The sequence below is a fragment of the Enhydra lutris genome, unplaced genomic scaffold (genome assembly GCF_002288905.1).
Source record: "Enhydra lutris kenyoni isolate GAN:26980312 unplaced genomic scaffold, ASM228890v2 scaffoldscaffold26, whole genome shotgun sequence".
NCBI classification, from domain to species: domain Eukaryota; kingdom Metazoa; phylum Chordata; class Mammalia; order Carnivora; family Mustelidae; genus Enhydra; species Enhydra lutris.
This window is the reverse complement of record NW_019154110.1, coordinates 3,895,442-3,917,328: the sequence shown is the minus strand read 5'-3', so window position 1 is coordinate 3,917,328 and position 21,887 is coordinate 3,895,442. Positions and strand designations below refer to the sequence as shown.

The window sequence follows — 21,887 nt, the reverse complement described above, 5'->3', positions numbered from 1 at the left end:
GGCTCCCAGGAGCCTGGCTGCAGTTAATGGAAATCCTCAACACCGCTCCCTGAGCAGGGCTTCCCCAGAAGCAGCAGCACCAAGCTGGGGGAAAAGATGCATTCAGACGTCCTGCTCGGGGATGCCTGTCAGTCTGCGATGGGGCCGTGGCAGGGGGTGGGTTGCAGTCCCTTCATCATTTCAGTAGCTGGCAATTACAGGGGAACGAGGGAGGGATGGGTAAATAACCCTCTTGTAAGTCACGTTCTTTCTTTATTTCGAAATAACCCGTTTTTGCTCTACTTCGAAGTTTGAGGCTGGGCATCTCAACCTTCACCCTCCACCCAAGTTCCCGTTTTTCCTCAATCCTCAGCCAGGCCAAGGTGAAGGGCTCTGGGAAGAGGGTAGCCGAGCCGGCTCTCCCTTCTCCCCCCTGCGTCTTCCACCTCACGGTGACAAATGTCTTCCTAAGCACACGCCGGCCATCGCTGAACAAACGAAGACAAGAGCGGAGGCGGGCGTGGGGGAGCAAAGCGGCCCCAGGCCCGGCTTCGGCTTCTTGGGACTTCTGGGACTGGGGAGGGTAGAGGCCCGAGACCCTCCGAAGCTCCTCTGGCTAGGTTCGGGCCCTCTTTGCGAGGGCACGGGTGGGATGGACTGAAGGTGAAGCTCTAGAGCGGGGACTCTCTTCCTCTCGCAGCTCGGACTTCTTGATTCTGCCCCTCTTCTAGTTGCAGGTCATACTGACGTGTCTGAAGCGGGTTTGCGGGAGGAGCGTACCTCCGGAGCCACTCGCTTCACTGGGATCCCATTTCCCGCCCTTCGCCCAGCTCCATGATCCCACCCAGGCTGCAGGCCGCGGAGACGCGATGGGACGAAAGCGCGGGCGAAGGAGGGATTCCCCGCGGGTCTGGCAGCACAGTCCACTCAGGCCGGGGAACCTACACAAAACTTTTCCGGCTTCGAGTTTAGGGCGCGTGCGCGCCAAGTCCGCGGTTGTGGGCGGGCCTTGGCGGGGCGGAGGCGGGGCGAGAGTAGCTCGCAGCTGCGGGGGCGGGGCGAGGCGGGGGGCGCGCGAGCCTGGAGCGTCGGGGCGCGCGGCCGGGGGGGGGGGGGGGGGGCGAGGGCGAGACGACGAGCGCGCGCGCCCGGGTTCTACGTGGGCATAGGGGCGGTACGGGGGGCGACGCAGGGGCGCGCGCTCCCTGGCTTGCCCGGCGGCCGCTAGCTTCCCGGGCTGGCGGGGATGGCGCCTCCTCCGCCTTCCCCCCAGCTGCTTCTCCTGGCAGCCCTTGCGGGGCTCCTAGGTCCTAGTGAGGTAAGGCGACGCGCTCCCGAGCAGGCTTCGGCCTGGGATCCCAAAGCGCTTTGCCGAAAGTTCGTCCTGGAAGGAGGGGCGCGTGGAGGGGACTAAGAGTAACCCCCCCCCCCCACGGCGGGCTGGGCCTGGGAGGGGAGGGCAGGGCCCACGCCAAGCCCAGTGCCCCAGCTCTTCTGGGCCTTGGACCTACAGGTGGTGGCCGAGCCGGAGGAGGAAGTGGGAGCCCGTTGTCCCGAGGGCCTGTGGCCTCTGCCGCCACAGGTAGGAGCCTGATGGTGGGGTGGGAGAGAGGGGTGCGGAGGAGCAACCCGGCCCCGCTCTGGCGGGGCTGCGCCCTCCACAGTCATCCTCTGAGGACCTCTGCCAGTTCCTCTGGCCGTCAGTTGCCAATGTCTCCCTCCCAGCCGGCGGTATGGGGCCTGCTGTCCCTTTCCCTCCCCCGCACGGAGTCCCACAGCTGCTATAAGTCCTCTTTCCCCTCCGTGCACAGGTGTCACCGAGAGTGACTTACACGAGGAGGAGCCGATGGCAGGTACGTACAGGCGGGAGCCCTCCTTGGTAGGAGACTGTGAGCTCCTTGCAGGCTTGATCCGCGTTTTCTGCTTTCCAGCTCCATTCCCCACCGAGACCGTGTTCTCAGTCCCTGGACAGGGAACCGTGGGCCTCTGCCCTGTCAGTGCTGTGTCAGGAATGCTGTCGAGTAGCTACCTAGCTGTCTGCCCCTCGGCAGGAGGCTGCAAGGGGAACTCTGACCAAAAAGAAACGATCCATGCCCCCACTCTTCTGTGTGACTGTGGGAACTCTCCTGACTTCTCTGGGCCCGTTTTCTTTCTTTCTTTCCTTTCTTTTTCTTTAAGATTTTATTTGACAGAGCTTACAAGTAGGCAGAGAGAGGCAGGCAGAGAGGGAGAAGCAGGCTCCCCACTGAGCAGAGACACCCCCCCCTCCGAGGGGGGGCTTGATCCCAGGACTCTGAGGTCATGACTTGAGCAGAAGACAGAGGCTTAACCCACTGAGCCACTCAGGTGCCTCTGGGACCCAGTTTTCTTAAGAGGGGATGTGAGTAATGTCTTTACTCCCGAGGCCTAAATGAATTGTGTGTGATGGTACTTGGGGGCAGTAGGAAGCTGTATGTGTGCGCCCAGGGTTACCAGGCACCAAAACCTGGGTTCATCTTGCATGGCCACCTCTGTTTTCATTGACAGTGGTCAGATAGCTTCCCTGACCCTTTGGTTTTTCCTTTTGAAACATCTTTAATTTTTATTTATTTATTTTTAAGATTTATTTGACAGCGAGAGGGAACACAAGGAGGGGGAGTGGGAGAGAGAGAAGCAGGCCTTCCACCAAGCAAGGAGCCTGATAATGGGGCTCGATCCCAGAATCCTGGGATCATGACCTGAGCCAAAGGCAGACACTTAATGACTGAGCCACTCAGGTGCCCCACATCTAACTCTTTTTTGAACCTTGTAAGAGCTCTAGGCCAAGAAACCTCATGCCACCTACCTGATTCCTTCCCTCAAACACCCTTTCATTAAATCATTCCACTGTTCAGAAACTTCAGTAGCTTTTTTTTCTCATGCCTCTCCCCACCTGCCACCCCCAGCTTTTCGGGCCCTGCCTAAATAAGCCTCATCTGACATCCCCAGATCTTTGGTTCCCTCTCCATTTGTGTTGGTTTGCTCACCACACGTGAGTTCCAGCCTCAGTCCCACTGCTCTACCTTTGCTGCTGCTTGTTCTCCACACCAGCCTCTCCTCACCTGAAGCTGAAGTGGGTAGCGCCCAGCCCTCCTGCCATTCATCCCATCCACCTCCAAAGCCCAGTGCAAGAGTCAGCTTTCTCGAGAACATGCCCGATCACGCCAGCCCTTATTCATCACCTTTTCCAAATTCATGTAATGCTTACCACTTAGCTCTTATAACTGAGCCACTACTCTGAGTTTTATTAGCTTGCTCTTTCAATTTGCATTGGTTCTGTTGCCCTGAGTTTCCTTTACGTTCCCTGCGAGTCCAGGAGTTATCTTTTGGCATCTCCTATAACATCTGAGCGTCAGGCCAGCTCAATCAAAGAATAATTAATAGTAGTTGAAGTGTTTCTGTCGTGGGGTCATGCACCTGTTGCCTGAGTGTCCTGTATTTGGATGTTTGGCGGGGAGATTGAATATATAGATAGAATCAATAAATAGAAGACCTGGTCTCCATGTGGGGGATGCTTCTAGTCTAGACCGGGGACCTGTGGAGCCATTGTTGCAGGCGCAGAGGAATAACAGCTAAACGGTGGGGCCTGACAGCGTTAACCAGGCTTGCTGTCAGGGAAGCTGTGAGCTTCGAGGGGTGGCACCTGATGGGGAGGAGGGGTGAGAGGAACACTCAGAGGCGGGAGGGAATGCTTGCCAGCACCCAGGGCTCTTTGTCCTTTCCTGAACCCTGTAGGTGGGTCATCTGGCCACCCCCAGGATCCCTTTAAGCTGGCCCCCAGGATGGGAGACCTTGGGATTCTCAGAGTGCCCTGGGCCTGGAGTGGTGTCTCCATGCTTTTTTCTCTAGGCCGAGGATGTCTGCTTCTTCTACCACCCCTGCGCACATCCTTGGCTGAAGCTCCAGCTTGCCCTCCTGGCCCACGTTTGTGTGGCCCAGCCCTCACTGGCCGCTGACGCTAGCCTTACTCAGGAGCGGGTAAGTGGTTATGAAAGGTGGTTGTCTGCCTCTGGCAGAGGCGGTAGCCCTGTGTGCAGGGGAAGGAAAATGCGGAGACTTCCTCCTGCTCGCTCCCCGCCTTCATCCAAGCTCTGCTTTCGTAGCCCCTGGTGTTGGCAGCATGGGGCGTGGTGCTGGAGATGGCGTGGATAGAGCCGGCCCGGGCTGCCCACTTGCTGAAGAGGAGGTGGCGGCAGAGGCAGAGGAAGAAGGCATGGCTCTGCTCTGATGGGCTTTCTGGGTCCTTGGTGCCAAGGCCAGGCAGAGGGAAGCTGTGCTGGAGAGGGTGTGTGCAGGTGAGGGGTGCTGGGCTTGGCTGGTGGTGGGGTCCTTGGGTTACCTGGGCAGGGTAAAAGGTGACTGCTATTTCTGTCCCCAGGCTCCAGCTTTGGCCTTTACTCTGTGGAGCTGGTGGCCCCCTGGTGCAGAGGAGGCAACTAGAGGGCCCAGGCACCTGTCTCCTGGCGGTGCCAAGAGGCGGGGGCTGCGGGCTGCCCTTGGTCTCCGGCCCACCCCCTCAGGCCCGAGGTTCTCCTCTGCTTCCCCGCAGAGCCAGGGGCCCCGGCAGCCAATGTTGGCTGCCCGGGCTGCCGGGGGTGAGGCGCCATCTGTGCCCACTCCCCCGGTGCTGCCCGAGGGGCTTGGAGGCAATGCCAGCTCCAGGCTAGAGGCTCCAGTGCCCAAAGGGCAGAGCAGCTCAGGGAGCTGCAGGTGTCCAGGGGAGGCTTCCCCAGCCCCTCGGGCAGCGGCGCCTCCGCGGGTGGCCCGGGGCCCCACCCCGCGCACGGAGGAGGCCGCTTGGGCTGCCATGGCCCTGACTTTCCTGTTGGTGCTGCTCACTCTGGCCACGCTCTGCACTCGGTTGCATCGAAACTTCCGACGTGGAGAGAGCATCTACTGGGAGCCCACGGCCGACAGCCAGGACACGGTGGCCGGTGAGCACTTGCCCTTCTTGCCTGCCCAGGTCCGCCCTGGCCCCGCTGTAGTGCTCTGACCGGTCCCCGCCCTGCCCGTAGCTGTGCTCAAGAGGAGGCTGCTCATGCCCCCGCGCCGGGTCAAGCGCTCCCGCCGGAGACCCCTGCTCCCACCCACGCCGGACAGCGGCCCAGATGGGGACAGCTCCGACTGACCTGCCCTGGCCCTGCCAGCGTGGCAGGTTTGCTTTGTCGCCCGGGAGGCCGCAACCTCTGCCACGTGGAACCTGCGCAGGGTCGCCCCCTGGTGGCCAGACGGAGCAGACCCGCTTCAGCACTGCGAAGGGGCTCGTCCCTGTGGTGTGTTCGCTCTTCCGGTGAGGAAAGGGGCCCTTTCCGCCTCCCTTGCCTGTGTTTCTAATTAAATTATTTTGGTAGAGTCTGGGATTGAACTTGTGCGGCAGCCACACAGACACTTCCAACCCAGGACGCCAGCCGAGGCCATTCAGGTTTTGTTTGAAGTGGGCGTTTACAACAGCAAGTTAGGCACCTCTTCCCCATACCTGGCCTTAGCCATAGTTTTAGGAGCCTGATAGAGCCCGACCTGCTGCCATGGTGGGGAGTGGGGAGGTGGCCCTAGTTAGGGAAACCTTATTTCCCAGTTCCTTTTCTAGAACACAAAGGCTGTCATTCTGAGTTTCAGGGCTGGAGCAGCTGGAATCTTCATTTGCTTCATGTTCTCAACAGGTTGGTCTTTTTCCCTCACTCTGCCACCTCCTCAGTCCCCCCCCCCCATTCTCTAGCGTCAGCAACAGCACATGGTCACTTATTTATTTTTGATACAAATGTACATGACACACGTCTTGACAGTCAGCCCACCTACCACCACACAGGTAGAGCCTGGCCCCTGGGACAGAGGCAGGACAGGGAGGAGAGCCGGTAGGCACTGACATCTGCCTCTCCAGCCTTCCCAGGCCGCAGCCCAGATTCCAGATACCCAGATACCGCAGGGTAGGTGCTGGCCTCTCAGAGGTTATGGGGAGGGGGCTCTCAGCTGAGTCAGGGACTCCGGGGAGCCAGCCCCGGGCTCAGATGCTCAGTTCTCTGCCCCAGCCAGCACATCCCCCTCCACAAGGGAGGTGGAGGCGAGATAAAGGGAAGTGGTTTTTGTTAAGTTCATAGAGAATGGGATATGAATCAGGGAGACAGATGAGGGGAGGCAACGGGTTGGACCCCAGCTGGTTACCAGCAGTCCCTGGCCCCAAGAATGGGGAAGGGGGGCTGACCCCTGACACTGGTCCTGCTGCTCTGGTCCCCTCACCCTTCACAGAACTCCAGATGGGCCAGGCCTCCGGAACGGCACTGCCGCCCCGCACACACACACAGGCACGCAGGGACACTCAGTTACCACAATGTTAAAATTAAGGAGTGGAAGAGGAGAAAGAAAAAAAAGTTTCCAGTGTTTGCTGCTAGGGACCCTGGGAACACAGGCTGGGGCCTGTGCTCTGGACAGGGGCCGTTTGGCATTAAAGGAGAGCAGCAGGGGGGCTGGTGGCTACAGGGCGGGGACATCCAGAGATTATGTACAAAGGAGAGGATGCCCCCGCTCAGCCCCCGATAGGGCTGAACTGGCTCATGGGGTGGGGTGCCTGGAGGGGGAATGGCCCCACTTGGAGTGTCCCCACCCGACCCTTGGTTGAGGGTGCCCCGAGGGCTAGGGGCTGGGAGTGATGCCTTACAGGCCCCTGCACGCTGCGGGAGGGGGAAGAGGGGAATGCTATGTACAGGGGGAGGTACATGGAATGTGGGGGACAGAAGCTCCTGCCACCCCACCTCCCCATCCTTGGGGGCTTGAGGGGGGGGCGGGCACCAGGGCGCCTGGCTGCCAGGGGAGAGTGGCAGCACTAAGGGCACTTGCGCCAGCGGCTCTGTTGGGGTGGGGGTTATTGTCTGGAGTGGCCCAGCTCCCATGGCCAGTGAGGTCCCAGGGTGCAGGTGAGGGTGCAGGGAGGGTGGTCACTGCTTCTTTTCTCGGGTGGTGATGGTGACCAGCTGCTTGGCAGCCTTGGCAATGTCGTAGGCGCACTGGATCACCTGCTGAGTCAGCAGCTGGAAGTCCACGGGGGCGCCCGGCTCCGGGGGCACGGTCTTCCGGCATTCGCTCTGCAGCCGGTAGGCGCTGGCATTGAGCAGCCGCAGCGAGCTACGCACAGGCTCCAGGGCTGGCCTCTGGAGGGGAGGAGGGAGCTAGGCCTTGGACTTCGAACCATGAGCCATGAACGTGGCCCATGGTGTGTCGTCCTCTGTACCCAGATAGGGTTCCCATTCCCTGCACCTGTCCCACCCGGAGACCCTCTGATCCTGCTCCTCTTTCCAGCCTCTGTACCTTTGGGAAGAGAGAGGCCATCTCGGTCACAGCCAAATGGATCTTCTCTGAGCAGGGCACAAAGCTTTGGGGGGAGGGGAGGGTAAAAATCAGGGTTCGCAGGAACAATGGAACACCAGTGGGACCCCTCCCCTCCGCAACACCCAGGGGCCCCTAGGAGCCTCACGTCCCACCCCCGTACCTGTCGTGCTTGAATTCTTGGGCAGCCCGTAACAATTCCTGAATGTTCTTGGTGACCTGTTCCGTCTTTAGGATGACATCCTCTGTGCTGGGAAGCCCAGGGTCAAGGTCTCCATCCAGGCTTTCCAACTCTGGGTGGAAGTCATCTTCCTTGCCCAGCTCAAGAAACCTCTTCCCTTCCATTCTGAGGCCAGGGTGAGAAAGAGACATGCCAGTGGTTAAGGCTGCCTGCCAGCACCCTCACAGACACGCCAGGGCCCACTCAGCCTTCTTCCCGGGGTGCCTCACCCAAGCAGTGGGTCCCCACTTTGCGTGTTCTCATAGTCGCTGTCGGCACCACTGCCGTGGCGGGAAAGCTTGCTCTGGAGGATCGGGGAAGGGGCAATAGATGATGTACACGTTCATAGACCCACACAGCCCATTGCTTTCCACGCGCACACCTCACTCGGCCTGTCCCTTGCAACGGGGATGGGCACATTACCGTATGACGGCTTCCTTCCTGGGAGCAGGACAGGAGCGGGGAGGAGGGAGTGAAGGGCACGGCGGAGGCCGACACCCCCTTCCGGATCTGAAACCCAGGAGGGCTGGAGTCAGTTTTTCCTCCCTGCCCCCCCACCCTGCCTTCCAGCTTCCCAGCAGCGCGGGTCCTCCCCGTGCCCAGCCATCATCAACGCAAAGGCCACACCTGCTGGGGCTCAGAACCCATTTGCAGACATGGACCCTCGTGCCCCAGGCCCTGCTTACCCGGTAAAGGCCAGCAGGGACGTGTACTGAATAGATGGCGTCGTCCTCCAGCTCCTGGGAGATGGCACAGGAGGCATCACGGAGGGCCCCATGGCAGCTCCCGCCCTGTCTCCCCCAGTCCTTGACACCCACGAGCCAACTCACAGTGCTGTGGAAAGGCTGGAGCCGGGTGGTGAGCTCATCCCCAGGTGGGCCCCCAAAGGGCTTCAGGGCGGAGCCTGGTTCATACATGGAGAAGGCCTGGCGGTCCCTGCGGTGGGCACTCCCGCCAGGCCCCATCGATGTGTGTTCTGCCCGCTCGCTGGGCAGCGGGGCTGTGGGCACCGGCCCCGGCGGCTGCCGGATCTGCAAGTTCTCTGCCTGCAGCTTGTGGATCTGAGAGTGCACAGGGTGTCAGAACCTCCAGGGGCTTCAGGCAGCACCCCACCTCTGGGAGCGGGGATCCTCCAAGCAGGACACTGGGAGCCCCCCCCCCCCCCACCAGCGCTGCCACCCCTACCTCCCTCTGCAGCCTCCGGAGCTCATCGCTCAGGCTGCTGTTGACCTTCATGAGCTGTTGCACCTTCGCCTCGGAGGTGGCCAGAGCCTTCTTCAGCTCCAGATACTCCTGCAGGGTCACGGCCCCGTCAGAGAGGTCTGAGGAGTCCATGCTCTGCAGAGTGAGACAGAGGCTCATCAGCCCTCAGGGCAGGGCGTAAATGCCCACAGAAGGCTCTTCTCAAGGCCGTAACCAGCCCACTTGTCCCCGAAGCCCCAGGCTCTAAGGGAACAGAGCTGGGCCTTGGTGGAGTCCCGGGGTGGGGCAGTGCTCAGACCCGGGCACGGTTGTTCCTAGTGGCACCAGCGCTGCGCAGGGGTTCCTGGTCCGTGTCCTCGTCTGAGGCCACACTGTCGTAGTCATGCTGGTCGTCGAGGTCACTCTGGCTCCTTGCAGAGAGCTCGAGGTTGTCTGAGGACACAATCCCATCACTCAGGATCCAGCCACACAACCCTTCCACCATGCCACCCCAAAAGGGAGCCATGAAAGAGAATATTCCGAAAAGTGCCCACTGCCCACCGCCCTATTCACGCCTTTCCCACCTGTGGGGCTGCTCAGGCTCTTGCCCTGCTGTCTCCGCTTGGCCTCGCTGAGAATGTCTATGATCAGGGTGGCAAACTCTCGGGCATTAAAGCGGGCTAACTTCTGCCGCCCCTACAAGCCAGAAAGAACCCAGCTGGCAAGACGGGCCCCCTTCTAGGTGACAGAGCAGGGGGAACCAAGCTGCAAGGGAGTCCCTTTTTACCTGGCTCATGGCCAGAGCAGGGGGGGTCAGGGATAACACTGATTCTGGGTGCTTTGGGGAGCTCCTGAGGCTGGGATCCTCCCCCTACCCCCTGGAAGTTGCTCAGCAAGTGGCTCAAAACCAGCCTCATTCCCATTTCCCAAGCCCAGCACCGGCAGAGCCCTGAGGGAGGCCTAGGCCGGGAGAGGAGAGCAGGCCCAGGCGGCAGCCACGGAGCAAGGGCAGGGCCCACAGAGCTGGCAACCCCCGGAGGGGAGGAGATAGCCCCAGGACCCCCACCCAGCCCCCTCACCTGATTCCGTGTGGCCGAGTATTCGGGGTTCACAGGTAGGAAGGGCACGGCACTGCGCTCCGTCACCAGGGTGCTGTGATTCTGGGTGGCCAGCCACACTGCAGGGGAAGGGCAGGGAGCACGTCAGCCAGAGTGTCCATGCGGCCAGGCCCACGGGGCAGAGGTGAGGAAGTGCTGAGCACAGCCTTCCTCGCCCCTCCCCAAGCCCACCAAGTGCTGGTGTGCAAAACAGGGGTGGTCTTCAGACAACGGAAACAGGGTCCAGTCAGGGCAAGGCTGGGCGAGGCCAGCGAGGCCGATGACGAGCAGAACAAGGCAACTCCTTCTTGCCAGGCCCAGCCCAGAGTTTGGGCTGGAATCTGGCTGTGGCCCGGAAGGAGTGGTATAGGGGGGCGGAGTGGGACTGGGGAGTAAGCCAAAGTGGGAGGCAGCCAGAGCTAAGATAAGCCCCAGTCCAGAGGTGGGTGTGGAGAAACAGGCCGCTCACAGCCAGCAGGGGCGGCTCTGTGGAGCTGCTGAGTGAACCAACCCCAAGCAGCCCCTCTCAGTCCCCAGGAAAGGACCAGAGAACCACAACAGAGCCTAGCCCTTCCCCAGCAGGTGAGCAGGTACCCTCATCTCGTCTACCCCTGCATGACCTCTGATGCCCACTTCGCTCACCGGCGTCATTTTCTCTTCTATCCACCTCGTCGTACACGTCCATGGCAAGTTCCTCAAAAAGCCGGTTGCTGAGCTAGAGACAAAGAGGGGAACAGAGGCTTTGTCAGATCAGTTGGTCCCCAGTACTGACAAGGCCAGCTCAAGCAAGAGGTCCTAAGATGTGGGGAATGGCTTGTGTTCCATGTGCTGCCCAATCCCTGTAGTCTCAGAACTGGAAACTGGGGCAGGGGTCTCTCTGTCACGCTCCACAGTGGGAGAGGACAGGAGGGAGACCAGATCAGATTGGTCAGAGGTGAAGCCAGGGCCCTGGAGCCTGCAGAGGGCAGAGCCAGGGTCGAAGACAAAAGCCAGGGAGGTAGGGGGAAGGGAGCCAGGAGGCTAGAGTGAGGGGCAGGCACAAGACTTGGAAAAGGATACCAGGTCAGAGGAAGAAGGGGGAGTGACGGCAGGGGTGGAGGGTCAGAGATGCGGACAGCTCCTAGTGTTACAGCCTGTCTATCCAAGGGGACTCACCGCCTGCAGCTTCTTCTTGGCGGCTTTGGCCAACTCGGACAGGTCTAGGCTGTGGATAGAGGGAGATGGGAACGGGCAGACATGAGAGGTGGCCAGGCCCTTGCCGGTGACTCCCGAACATGCAGGGACCCAGGGAAGACAACATTCTAGATGTTGTACACCAAGCACCGCCCCCAGCCCAACCTCCAGAGCCTGCCCCCACGGCAGGCACCATATACCTCTGAGACATGCACTTTTGCCGAGATCTAAGTCCAGAGAGAGGCAGCAGAGGAAAGAACAGGACAGAGGCAGCAATTACCCGGGAGCAGGGCGACAGGCGCACACCCATGGACACCATGCACACCACGGAACTCATCTCCCCCCACCCTAACCTGCTCCTCCACCCGCCTGCTCTGTCCCTCCGAGCCCCACTCACCCACACCAGCGTCTGCTCCTGGTGGCAGGGGGCACTGGAGATCCCCTCACCCGCAAGCCCCAGGGCAGCTGTCCCCGGGTTCCACCATCAGTCCCTCATCCCTGGGCCTTCGAATCAGTTTCTTCACCCATCTTCCCACTTCCAAGCTCACCCCCACAATCCCTGTTTCCAGCCAGCAGCCGGGTGATCGGACCACTCTACCCCCGGCCTTAAAACAACTCAATGACCAAAGATACGTACGGCATACTTCAGCCACACTCCAACAAAAAGCTCACTTAAAAAATACGCTCCGTGCTTAGCATGCATCATTTCACTTAATCCTCTCAACAGCCCCAAAAAGGTAGGCGCTGCTGAACTCCTTTCCAGGGGGTAACGAAGACTCAGAGAGGGTTCAGTAGCCTGTCTGAAGTCAAACACCCAACACATGGCAGAGCTGACTCCACACATTGTCTCCTCTTGCTGGGGCTCACAGGGTGGGCCGTTCTCTCATCTGTTTCTCTATTCCGGTCCCGCTCCTGGGACTCCCTGCTCCTTGCACGGTGCTCCAGCTGCCCCGACTGCCCGCGGTGCCCAGCACGGCTTTGCTCCTTTATACCATCTCTGCCTTTACTTCTCTCACTGCCCTCCCCCCCGCCCCCCGAACTAGAGCTGTCTGACTAGGCAGCTTCATTCTCTAGACTGTAAGCTCCTTAAAGGCAGAGATCTTGTCTGAGTCACTTGTGTCTCAGGGCCAAGAACAGCGGCCGGCACCAGGAAGGTGTTCTGTCACCATTTCCCTGAGTACACGCCCAGATGTGTTTGTAACACACACACCAGAAGCATCCAGGTACACACACGGCGCAGAGTAAGACCAGAGAAGTAGGAGGGAGTCTCGAGTCTTGGCGTCTCATAACAGAGAAGGTCTGGGTTCATGGATCCAAGGTGCCTAGGCCTGACCATCCCTGTTTGCCCACGCTAGCCACTGGAGAGGGAGGGGAGCCTCCTCTCTCTGAGATCCAGGCCTGCAGGCAAAGCTTGGCAAGACTTGGCCAGCAGAGGTGGCCAGCAGGTGGCGCCAGCAACCATCTTGTGAGCCAAGGGAGTGTCCCCCAAAGCCTAGGCGCCAGAGGCTTTGCTGATCACAGACAGAAACACCTCAGTGGTGCTGTGCCCTGCCCCCAACCCCACTCAATTTCTGAGCACGCCACAGAGACCTGGTCAATAGTCCCAAAGTGAGTCAAATCCCTGGAGCCCATATCTTTTTGTCTAAAGATTCTCTAGTGGGGTGAGTGCCACTGGAAGCAGAAGGCAGCAATCCACCACTCCCAGGGGTGTTGCTGGTACTCAAGCCTGTGCGGGAGAGCCGTGGGGCTCAGGCTGTGCTGGTCACGAGCCAAGCTGGCATTTGTCACCTGCCTTGGGGCCCAGCATCGGGGAATGAAGACTGGACAGAAATGCTTCTACTGCCAGCCCCCGAATGGTGGGGGACCCTAAAGCCTGGGGAGAGGGAGGGGTGGAGGCACTGAGGCCCAGACACCCAAAGGATAGCCGATAGCCTCTGGGAAGGGGCATCAGGTGGGCACTCACCTGTCAGCCATCTGTGGGATGATGTAATGCCCATTCTTGTGATCTGAACAAAAATAAAAATGCCAAGTCACTGGTGCGGGGTGGCCTTCGCAGCTGGGAGCCCACTTCATTGCCATGATCGGGGCGTGGCACCCAGAATTGTCAGGGGACAGGGAGGAGGGCAGGCCACCCCCAAGCGCCCTGGGAGCGGACTGAAGTTAGGCCCACCCCCACTCCCCATCCCTGCGTGTAGGAGCCCAGAGCCTGCATCAATTTCACAGGAGCCAGTTGCCTAGCAACACTGTTCCCCAGCCGGCTTTGTCACCATGGCACCTGCTGCTGGGGTGTGTCTGGGTCCCACCTGCCTGGCCCAGCCAGACCCGCCCCGAGCTCCGCTCACCCGGCTTGCGTCCACAGAGATAGAAGGCCAACCGGTCAGTGAGCTCATACTGGCACTCGACTAGCCTTTCCGCCAGCTCATGGTGCCCCGCCTGCCTGTGGGGAGGGGGCATGCCTCAGCCCTGCAGCAGCCGTCCACCACGCCCACCCAGCCCAGCCTCACCCACCACCCGGCCCTCACCTGGCATAGTCGATGGGTGTGCGGCCATTGACATCGGGGGAGCCAGGATCAGCCCCATACACTACAAGCAGCTCAGCCTGCAGGGTCTGGCCCGCCTTGGCAGCCACGTGCAGAGGTGTGGTGCCCTTCTCTGGATGGAAGAAGTTGGCCTGGGCGCCCAGGGACAGCAAGCGCAGACACGTCTCCAAGTTGCCTGTCCGCACACTCGAGTGCAGTTGCTGCGAAAGGAGCAGAGTGTGCAGCAGACGTGTGCGTGGGGCCCCTCCCCTCCTCCAGCCACACCACATAAGGCAGCTGCTGGGCCTCCCACCGGCTCCCAGGGGCCCAGCTGGACTTGGGCTGTGAGGGAGGACAGAGGTCGGCCTGGCTGTCAGTCACATCCACCTGTGCCGTGAGCACTGCTTGACTCAGATGGTGTCCGTCAGGGAGATGCTGGGATTTGTTTCCCATTTTACAGACAAGCAAACCAAGGCTCGGAGGAGCTAAGAAACGGCCCCAAGTTCTCCCAGCTTTTGGATGGCAGCTGGTGGGGTTTCAGCCATGGAGGAGCTAAGGGGCTCAGCTGCATGCCGCCTGACCATGCAGTCTTGTCTCCCTGCTGCGCCCACTCTTCTTGCCTGACCCCAACGCCTCTGGGGCCTCTGTGGTGACGAAGGAGCGGGCCCTCAGGGTGTCGCAGGTGTCAAGAGAGGAGGCCCGCCCATCCCCCCGGGGCCCCTCCAACCTTGCTGAGGTCTTTGGCAGTGACCCCGTCGTCGTCCCGGCAGGGAAGCTTGTGCACGAACGCCAGCATCTGGTACTTGGCCCTGATGAACTCTGACTTGATGGGGCTGGGTGGGCACACGGGGCGCATCGGGGAGAGCGGGAGAGGCTAGTCACCCGGCCACCCTTGGATCCACGTCCCAGGCCGCGCGGCCCCTGCCACCAGCCCTCCAGCCCAACTCACTGGACTTTGTCCTGGGGGTTGGCTTTGCGCCTGCCGCTCTGCACTTGTGCGGGATCCAGCAGAGAGTGCTCCCAGATGGAGTTGGCCCCGTTGCTGGCGAGCGTGTGCACCATCTGCAGGGAAGAGGCGCCAAGTGCTGGTGCCCGCTGTGCGCCAGCTACCGGGCGGCGGGGCGGGGGGGCAGCGCTGGCCACAGCCGGCATGGCCGGAGACAGGACTGAGGGGGCCTCCCGTGTGCCTGCTGCCAGCACCCTGCCACCCCACCCGGTCGGGCCGCCTGAGCACGTGGGTCCCGTGTAGCACTTCGGGTCGCCTGGCAAGCGTGCCACGGCTCAGAGAGGTTAAGTGACCTGCTTGGTGCTACATGGTCAAGCTAAGACATGGCAGGGTGGGGGAGAGGGCCCCGGCCTGGGAGACCCCAGTCTTAGCACCTGTGTCTGCCAGGCCAGAAGAACAGGCTGGGTTCTGCCCTCTGGGACCTGCTGGATCCAGGGTGGTGTGCGCGGGGGCGCGTGTGCCGGGGGACCAGCTGGACGGCCACGTACCTGCAGCAGTGTGGGAGGCCAGGCGCTGTGGCGCAGGTGCTTGACGACGGAGATGTGGCGGCCCAGGCTCCGGTGCACGCTGCAACACTCGTCACACACCAGCACGCCCCTGCTGATGGAGGCCCAGCCGGGGTCTGCGGGGTGGGAGCTGGGTCAGCCAAGCCCAGATCAGGGCCAGTGTCTCCTGTGCCCCTGCTGTGGGCTCACACCAGGCTGACGCAGTCCCTCATTCAGCTTCCCAAAGCCCAGGGAGCAGAGGACCATCGGGACACACAGGTTACCTACCCATGAGGAAGCCTAGCTAGGTGTAGGAGAGATTTCCCCTAAGGTGCACAGCAGACTGAGAGCTGTGCCTGGGCCTGTCTGGGGGGAGGGGGTCCCCAGGCCGACTCAATGGGCATGGTTTCCTGTCCTGCAGCCTTTCCCAGGGAACAAGACAGCTGGCCCAGACCTCCCTCACGGGGGACCTGCTAGACAGCCCTAGGCATTCTTCCTGGGTCTGGGCAGGGCCCCATCCCTCCTGCACCCAGGCTTCTGTGGGACCCACAGGCTCTCTGACCTGACCCATCCCACCGTTCTACAGGGTCCTGCCTCCACTCTCTTCTTAGCTAGAAAGAGGCCTCTTCATGCTGAGCCTTCTACTATCATCACTGATGGGCTGAGCGGGAGCCCCTCTTAAATAGGGCCGGAGAGGGTAAAGGAACTAATGCTGGATACCCACCACGTACAAGCTGGACCCGTATGCACACTGTCTCTCACCACTGTCAGGCAAGGCAGGAAATGCTATCCTTGCTTTCCCAATTAGAAACAGCAGCTCAGAGAGGTTAGAGCGCTTGCTCAAGGTCACACAGCTAATGAGTGGAATTGCTGGGACGTGGACCCAGGCTCTGAGATGCCAGACACTGGGCCATGTTCACACCCAGTGCTCTCCCTTTTGCTCTTGCCCCTAAGGGGGAAGCCCCAAGTGGGCAAGGGCCCTGGAAGCCACTCTCCACTCCATGGGGAGAAGCAAACTTTGGAGATAAGAAGGAGGGGCCAGGAGAGGGTGGGAGCTCCTGGGGTCCTTTTCAAGGGCAGAGGAGATGCCACCCATCCAGGGCCCCTTGGGAAGGGGGGAGGAGACAGCTGTATACAGCTCAGGCTGTGGAAAGGTCATGGGGGAGAAAGCAGCCATTGTGTGCCTCAAGAGAGCGGGGGCAGGGAGCCTCTCTCCCAGGACACTGTGCTCTGCCCAGGCCCCCCCGCCCCAATGTCAGGAAGCCCTGTTTTTTGGGGGGGGGGGGAGTGAGGGACTGGCTCTCTGCATGCCTGGCAGTGCTCAGGGAGTCCTGAGGTGGGCATGGGCCCCCCAGGGGAGGGTCAGACTTGGGGTAATGAGAAACTCTCCAACCAGAAGGCAATTCTCAGACCCTTCCCTTCAAGGACTTCCATAGAAGTTCCCAAGAGAATCGTAAGGAAACTGAGTCAGGGAGCAGCCTGAGTTCTGCCTACAGCAAGTATTCCCTCCATGGGGACAGGGAGGAAACAAGAAGTGAAAGAGGGGGTTCAGCTATTTGGGTCTAGCCTTCTTTAAGTGTCCCACAAAAATACAGGACAACAAGGTGCCTGCCATATACTTTTCTGGGAGTTGATCCCAGGGACCCATTGCCTGTGCCAACAGGGGGAGCCCTAGGACACTCTGTTGGCTTTACCCAAACAGGGAGGGACCCCAGTGAGGCACATGGAAAACTCCCTCCCCCCACTCCCAAGCACCACTGGGTGAGGGGTCTGCCCGCCAGCCACCTCCGGCAGCTCAAGCAGGAAGCTGGAAATGACGCAGCCTAAATTCCTCTTGTTGAAATGGTGGGGTTTCCTGTAAGTGGGGAGCCGCCCAGGCCAGGATCATAAATGGGCTGCCCCAAGGCCTCCACCCCAGGCCCCCGGGCTGACCGGAGAAGCCAGGCCCGAGAGGACTGCACAGATCTCCAGAGCCAGGCCAGACATGGTGAGCCTCTGAATACGGCAGTGACCAAGAGATTTGGATTTGGGGAATTGGGTCCCAGGCTCTGTTCGGCACTCACCTAGCCTGGAGGAGGGGTCCTACCTCTCCTCCACAGTGACCTGAAATAGGAAGGTTGAGCTGGGGACACTGTCCTGGCAGGGGGAACACTGGGGCCAGCTCAGTTCTTCATTACACAAATGAAAAGCCCACCCTAACCCTACTACCGACTTCTTAAATGCCCAAGGGGCTTTGGGCCTACTCAAGCTGGAGCCGCTAAACCTCACTTAGGCCAGTTCGTCAGGCCAGAAGGGTTTCTGTAAGTCAAATGACTACTGTGGTTTAAGGTTAAGGGACCCTTGCCCCCAAGAGGAGCCTTAGGTCAAACTTGGGGTAGAAAGGACAGGGACATAAGGTGTTTTGTTTTTGGTAGGCCCATGTCCAACGGCCCGATATGGGGCTTGAACTCTCGACATCAAGAGTCAACCGCTCTACTGACTGAGCTAGCCAAGCACCCCCAGGGAACATCTGGTTTAGGAGACAGTGGTAACCTCCTCAGCATCCTGCCAACCTTCCCCCAGGGCTTCTGCCTCAGGACAGGGGGCCTGGAATATATGGGCAAGCGGTAGGAGGGGTCCTAGGAGGGATCCTGGGATGACATTAACCACGAAGGCCTCTGCTAAGGTGAACTCAAGTCACCACCCAAAGCCATGACCGGCCTCTAGGGGCAGCAGGTCTGCTATAAAGGCCTGGGTCTCCTGAGCAGAGCCTCCCTAAACAAAGGGAGAAGCCCGCCATCTTGAAAGCAGGCAAGAGTAATCCATGGGGATAAAGGTCAGGATGGCTGTTACCTCTGGGGGGCAGTGTTGACTGGGAGGGGGCAGAAGAAAGGCCCAGAGCGACAGGAATGTTCTACCTCTTGACTGGAGTGGTAGTTACACGGGTTAGCAGCTTAAACCATAAGGTGCAAGAACTCGGCTGTATGTAACTTCAATCTCAATAAAAGTGGAAGAAAGTCCCCATTCACTCCCACCCTGCAATCCATATAAGCCTGTGGGTTTCCAAATATCCCTAGCCAGTAGCATCCTTGCTCACCCAAGAGCCTATAGGACAGGCACCCCAAGGTCTTCACTCCTGTGACCTGGGCTGCCAAGGTGGGAGAGTTGAGATGGAGACCCTGGGATGAGGAACAGGTCTGTGGGCTAGGCCGGGACCATGTGGCAGAGGGAGTGGAGGGGAAGGAAGCAGGGAGAACACATTCTCCAGAGTTCCTGGACTCCTGCCCCTCCCTTGGACTCCCAGGACAGGCAGGTACACATGTGGCACCTGGCAAGGGGGCACCAGCAGCCACAGCGGTCATGGCATGTCCAGCCACCTTACAAAATACACCTGTCACATGTATGCCCGGGCCTGGAAATGGAGGGAGGACACCTGCGGTCAGCCTGAACCTCACCTTTCACTCCTACAGTCTCCCCCCATTAACCAGCCACAAAAAGGCCACGGCCCCACTCCTAGGGCTGGAAGCCCTTTCACAGTGAGAGAAGCCTAGGACCGGGTAAGAGGCAGAGGCCAGTGGGGTCCCAACTGTTGACTACCCTCAAGCCCTGTACCTGGGCTGCTCCGGTTCCCACACGGAGAGCGCCACTCCTTGCATCAGACAGTGGGAGAATGGGGTAGCCCCATGTGGCCAGCTGGGGTCCTAACAAGCATCCAAACACTCAGGGAGTGCCTGGTATGTCATGTGCCAGACACCATGCAAAGCGCCGAGGTAGGGTGAGGGTCAAGGCTTTGTCAGTACCCTGCCTACCTCACTGTCCCCACCACCTGCCTCTCCTGGAGCTGTGTCCTGGATCAGGGGGCCCTAACCCTTACCCTAACTTGTACCTGGCGCACCTGTGCCCCTGTGCAACAGTGACTACAGACCGGAATCAAGCATTCCAAGACATCCGATAACACACCACTCCTCCCTGAACCCACTCGGCATCCAGAGACTTTAAACAGTCAAACGTGGTGGAGAAAGGACAGCTGCCTTGCTGATTCTGCCCTATGTCCCTTTAGCTGAGTATCAGAAGCACAGACTTGAAGATGGGATGGTCTTCAAAAACCATTCTACTCCAACTTCTTTGCCTCACAATTGAGGAAACTGAGGCCCAGAGTGAGGAAAGTCTTGCCATGGGTCACAGTGAGGGCCTAGGATGAGTGTCTGCTGAGCACCTTCCTCCCAGTCCTTCTGGATCTTCCACCCTCACCCCCATGCTATGCCCACCCCCCAGAGGTATGGAACAGCCTGGGACAGGCAGAGAGGGCGAGCTCGAATCTGAGCCCTCCCACCCCCAGACCTGCCTGCAGCTGGGAGAAGGGGATCACAGTCTCTGGCTCATCAGGGTAAGGATCCATCAGCCCCGGTAGCTTCTTCATGGCCCTCCAGATCGTGACATGCCCTGAGAGGAGCCCCGGGTCACAGCCACCCAGAGTACCCTGCCTCTGCCAGGCACCCACAGTTACCCAATATTCCTCATGCTAGAATACCAGAGCATCTATGGTTCTCAACCTGTTGGGGTCCTGGGCCTGTCCAAAGGGTGGCTGGAAGTTAGAGCCCATGGAACTTCCCACTCTCACACTTAATTGTGCTCTTAGTCCCCCTGGAGTTCAGAGACACCCTGAGCCTGCCCAGAGGTCTCCCAGCGAGATAGCTCCTTTTTTAAAAAAGAGGATGGACAAGAGCCAGGGCTTCCTTCCCCAGGCCAGCTGCGGAGCCCCATCACTGGCAGTGTCCTCCCACAACAGCAGGTAGCAGCAGCCTCTCAGGTCACTGCTCCTCACTTCCTCAGCAGCTCCGGGGGCTTTCACATCAGCCTGGACCTGACCGTGCTGGGAAGAAGGGAAACACCACAGTAAATACAGCCAGGAAGCCAGCCCGGTCCTGGGAATCCAGACAACGCAGGGGTACTGCTTCCTGCCCATTTCTGGCCAGAGGGGGCACAGGGGCAGGAGGGGTCAGTGTCCAAGCTGGGACAATGCTCAGCCCACCTTCTCAAGCAGGCCTTCACAGGGCACGGGGACAGCTGAGTCTAGTTGCTCACAGTCACCAGGCAGCCTGGGGATGCCTCCGAGGAAGATGCCCAGGCTGTACTGGCCCTCAACACCAGGCCCTGCAAGGAGCCCCGGCCTTGGTAACCAGGGGCAGGGAGTCCTCGGAGCAGCTACCCCTCGTCTGCTCACGAGGAAACACTATCCAGGCCCCTCCTGGTCCATCTGCCCAGCTCTCTTGCCCCTTGACCTCCGCCACCTCAGCGGGCGCGCAGACCATGCGAGCAGCAGGTGCAAGACGCGGGGGTGGCACTGAGATGACACAAAACCACACTCGCCCCCACCTCCTAAACCTTGCTGGCCTCCGCCACAGCCCTCCTGCCACCCCAGGCTGGCGCTTCCGTCGGGATACAGAGACAGAAGGGGGGGCAGCTAGCTGCCTGCCTCCCTCGGACTGAGGGGTGGGAGGTGGCGCCGAGAATGTCCTTCCTCGCTCGTCCACGGACGCAAGGGAACCGAGGCCCCCCAGCCGGCCCTCCCGCCAAGGACACGGCTCCGCAGTGGCCCGGGCAGGGGCCCAGAACGGAGGCCGCAGCCCCCCGGCCCCGCCCCGCCCTCCGGCCCCGCACGGCGCTCCCGCCAGGCCCCGGCGCCCGCCCGGCGGCCTCGCCGCACGGTCCCGCCCCCGGCCCGGCCCCGCTTACCCGGGGCGCTGCAGTCCGCACACACCTCCGCCCGCGGCCCCTTCCGGGACATCCTCAGCGGCGACGCGGCCGCAGCCCTCTGGGCCAGCGTGGGGGGCGCGGGCGGCGGGCCCGGGCGGCGGCGGCCCCTGCTGCCCGGCCCGGCTCCGGCAAGGCCCCGGCTAGGCTCCGCGCGCCCGGCCAACCGTCCGCCCCCGGGGCTGGCCCGGAACCCGCCGTGCCCGCCTGCCCGCTCGCCCTCCGGCGCCCTCCGCCCCGCGCCGCCCCGCGCCGCCCCGCCGCCGCTCGCCGCTCGCTCTCTCCGCCCCCTGCGCGGCTCCGGGCCGCTCCTGCAGGAAGCCGCGCAGGCCCTGCCCACCGGGGGAGGGGCGGCCCGCACACCCGCCCCGCCGCCCGGCCCTGCGGGCCGCGCCTCCCGGAGAAAGGAAGCCGGCAGTGCGGGCGGGAGGGGGCGGGGGCGCTTAAAGGGGCAGCGGCCGCAGCTAGGCAGACCCGAGAGTGCGGCGTCGCCTGGGGCCCTGGGCTCGGCTCCCGCGCTCCCCGGCCTCGCGGCAGTGTGAGTTACCCTCACAGCCCCATCCCCTTCGCTTTCCAGGTGGAGGGCGGCCCGGTGGCTCAGGTCCGGGGACAGTGACTCTTGGGGAACACGGAAGAGAGTAAGGAGCTGAAGGCCCAGGCTCCCTTCCTTGTCAAAGGGCTGTGGTTTGGGGTCCCGCCTATGTCTGGCGGAGGTGAGGTGTACGACCTGGTCCCCCGTGTATCCACATCTAAGTGTCCAGGTGTGCGTGTGGTCACGCCCTTGCTGATTACGCACAACGCCAACAATATGGACGCCCAGGTGTTCCCCTGCCTCCCAGCTAAAAATACATTTATACCTCATCCATGCTTCCATCCCGAGAGAAAAGAATCTGGGTAGTTTTTAAAGACCTCCCGAGGAGTGACCACTGTGCCTGTGTGCCGTAATAACCACTCTGCATCCGCCTTGTCTCTCTCCACGGTGTTTCTGGGCCACCGCGGCTTTGTGTGTCCAAGGCGTGAGCACACAACATAAAGGGATCTTTTCTTACGGTGGCCTTTCTTCCTAGACTTCACACGGAGACGGCGTAGGTGGGGGGACAGGAAGCGGAGGCGCAGGCCGCACGTGGGTGCACCCCTGCACTGAGCATGCTCCCCCAT

At 60.9% G+C, this 21,887-nt stretch overlaps 2 protein-coding genes across 4 annotated transcripts; one reads left to right on the top strand and one right to left on the bottom strand.

The window, feature by feature from the left end:
- Positions 1–1,133: 1,133 nt before the first annotated feature.
- LOC111151813 (tumor protein p53 inducible protein 13) lies at positions 1,134–5,349 on the top strand. Of its 2 annotated transcripts, XM_022510029.1 has the most exons (7): positions 1,138–1,297; positions 1,493–1,561; positions 1,791–1,832; positions 3,847–3,975; positions 4,101–4,292; positions 4,376–4,931; positions 5,013–5,349. In XM_022510029.1, exons 1-7 carry the CDS (start codon positions 1,226–1,228, stop codon positions 5,123–5,125), a joined length of 1,173 nt encoding a protein of 390 aa, XP_022365737.1. In that variant the 5' UTR covers positions 1,138–1,225; the 3' UTR covers positions 5,126–5,349. The 2 variants fall into 2 exon arrangements, with proteins under 2 accessions (XP_022365738.1, XP_022365737.1); XM_022510030.1 differs by lacking the exon at positions 3,847–3,975 and having other exon boundaries at positions 1,134–1,297.
- A 378-nt stretch (positions 5,350–5,727) lies between these two features.
- Positions 5,728–20,810, bottom strand: LOC111151638 (GIT ArfGAP 1). 2 transcript variants are annotated; one of them, XM_022509763.1, is made up of 21 exons: positions 20,712–20,810; positions 15,000–15,133; positions 14,455–14,567; positions 14,233–14,338; positions 13,509–13,726; positions 13,329–13,423; positions 12,950–12,992; positions 11,187–11,213; positions 10,969–11,017; positions 10,456–10,528; positions 9,796–9,893; positions 9,301–9,412; positions 9,036–9,169; positions 8,720–8,872; positions 8,365–8,595; positions 8,221–8,274; positions 7,958–8,044; positions 7,765–7,838; positions 7,478–7,660; positions 7,297–7,360; positions 5,728–7,139 (listed from the first exon to the last, which is right to left on the bottom strand). In XM_022509763.1, exons 1-21 carry the CDS (start codon positions 20,761–20,763, stop codon positions 6,927–6,929), a joined length of 2,313 nt encoding a protein of 770 aa, XP_022365471.1. In that variant the 5' UTR covers positions 20,764–20,810; the 3' UTR covers positions 5,728–6,926. The 2 variants fall into 2 exon arrangements, with proteins under 2 accessions (XP_022365471.1, XP_022365470.1); XM_022509762.1 differs by lacking the exon at positions 11,187–11,213.
- Positions 20,811–21,887: the final 1,077 nt, after the last annotated feature.

Coding starts and splice junctions, on each gene's coding strand:
- LOC111151813 (XM_022510029.1), top strand. CDS start 1,226: ATGGCGCCTCCTCCGCCTTCCCCCCAGCTGCTTCTCCTGGCAGCCCTT. Junction 1,562..1,790: donor TGTGGCCTCTGCCGCCACAG/GTAGGAGCCTGA, acceptor CTCCGTGCACAG/GTGTCACCGAGAGTGACTTA. Junction 4,932..5,012: donor CAGCCAGGACACGGTGGCCG/GTGAGCACTTGC, acceptor CCCTGCCCGTAG/CTGTGCTCAAGAGGAGGCTG.
- LOC111151638 (XM_022509763.1), bottom strand. CDS start 20,763: ATGTCCCGGAAGGGGCCGCGGGCGGAGGTGTGTGCGGACTGCAGCGCC. Junction 12,993..13,328: donor TCTCTGTGGACGCAAGCCGG/GTGAGCGGAGCT, acceptor ATTTTTGTTCAG/ATCACAAGAATGGGCATTAC. Junction 9,170..9,300: donor GAGCCTGAGCAGCCCCACAG/GTGGGAAAGGCG, acceptor TTGTGTCCTCAG/ACAACCTCGAGCTCTCTGCA.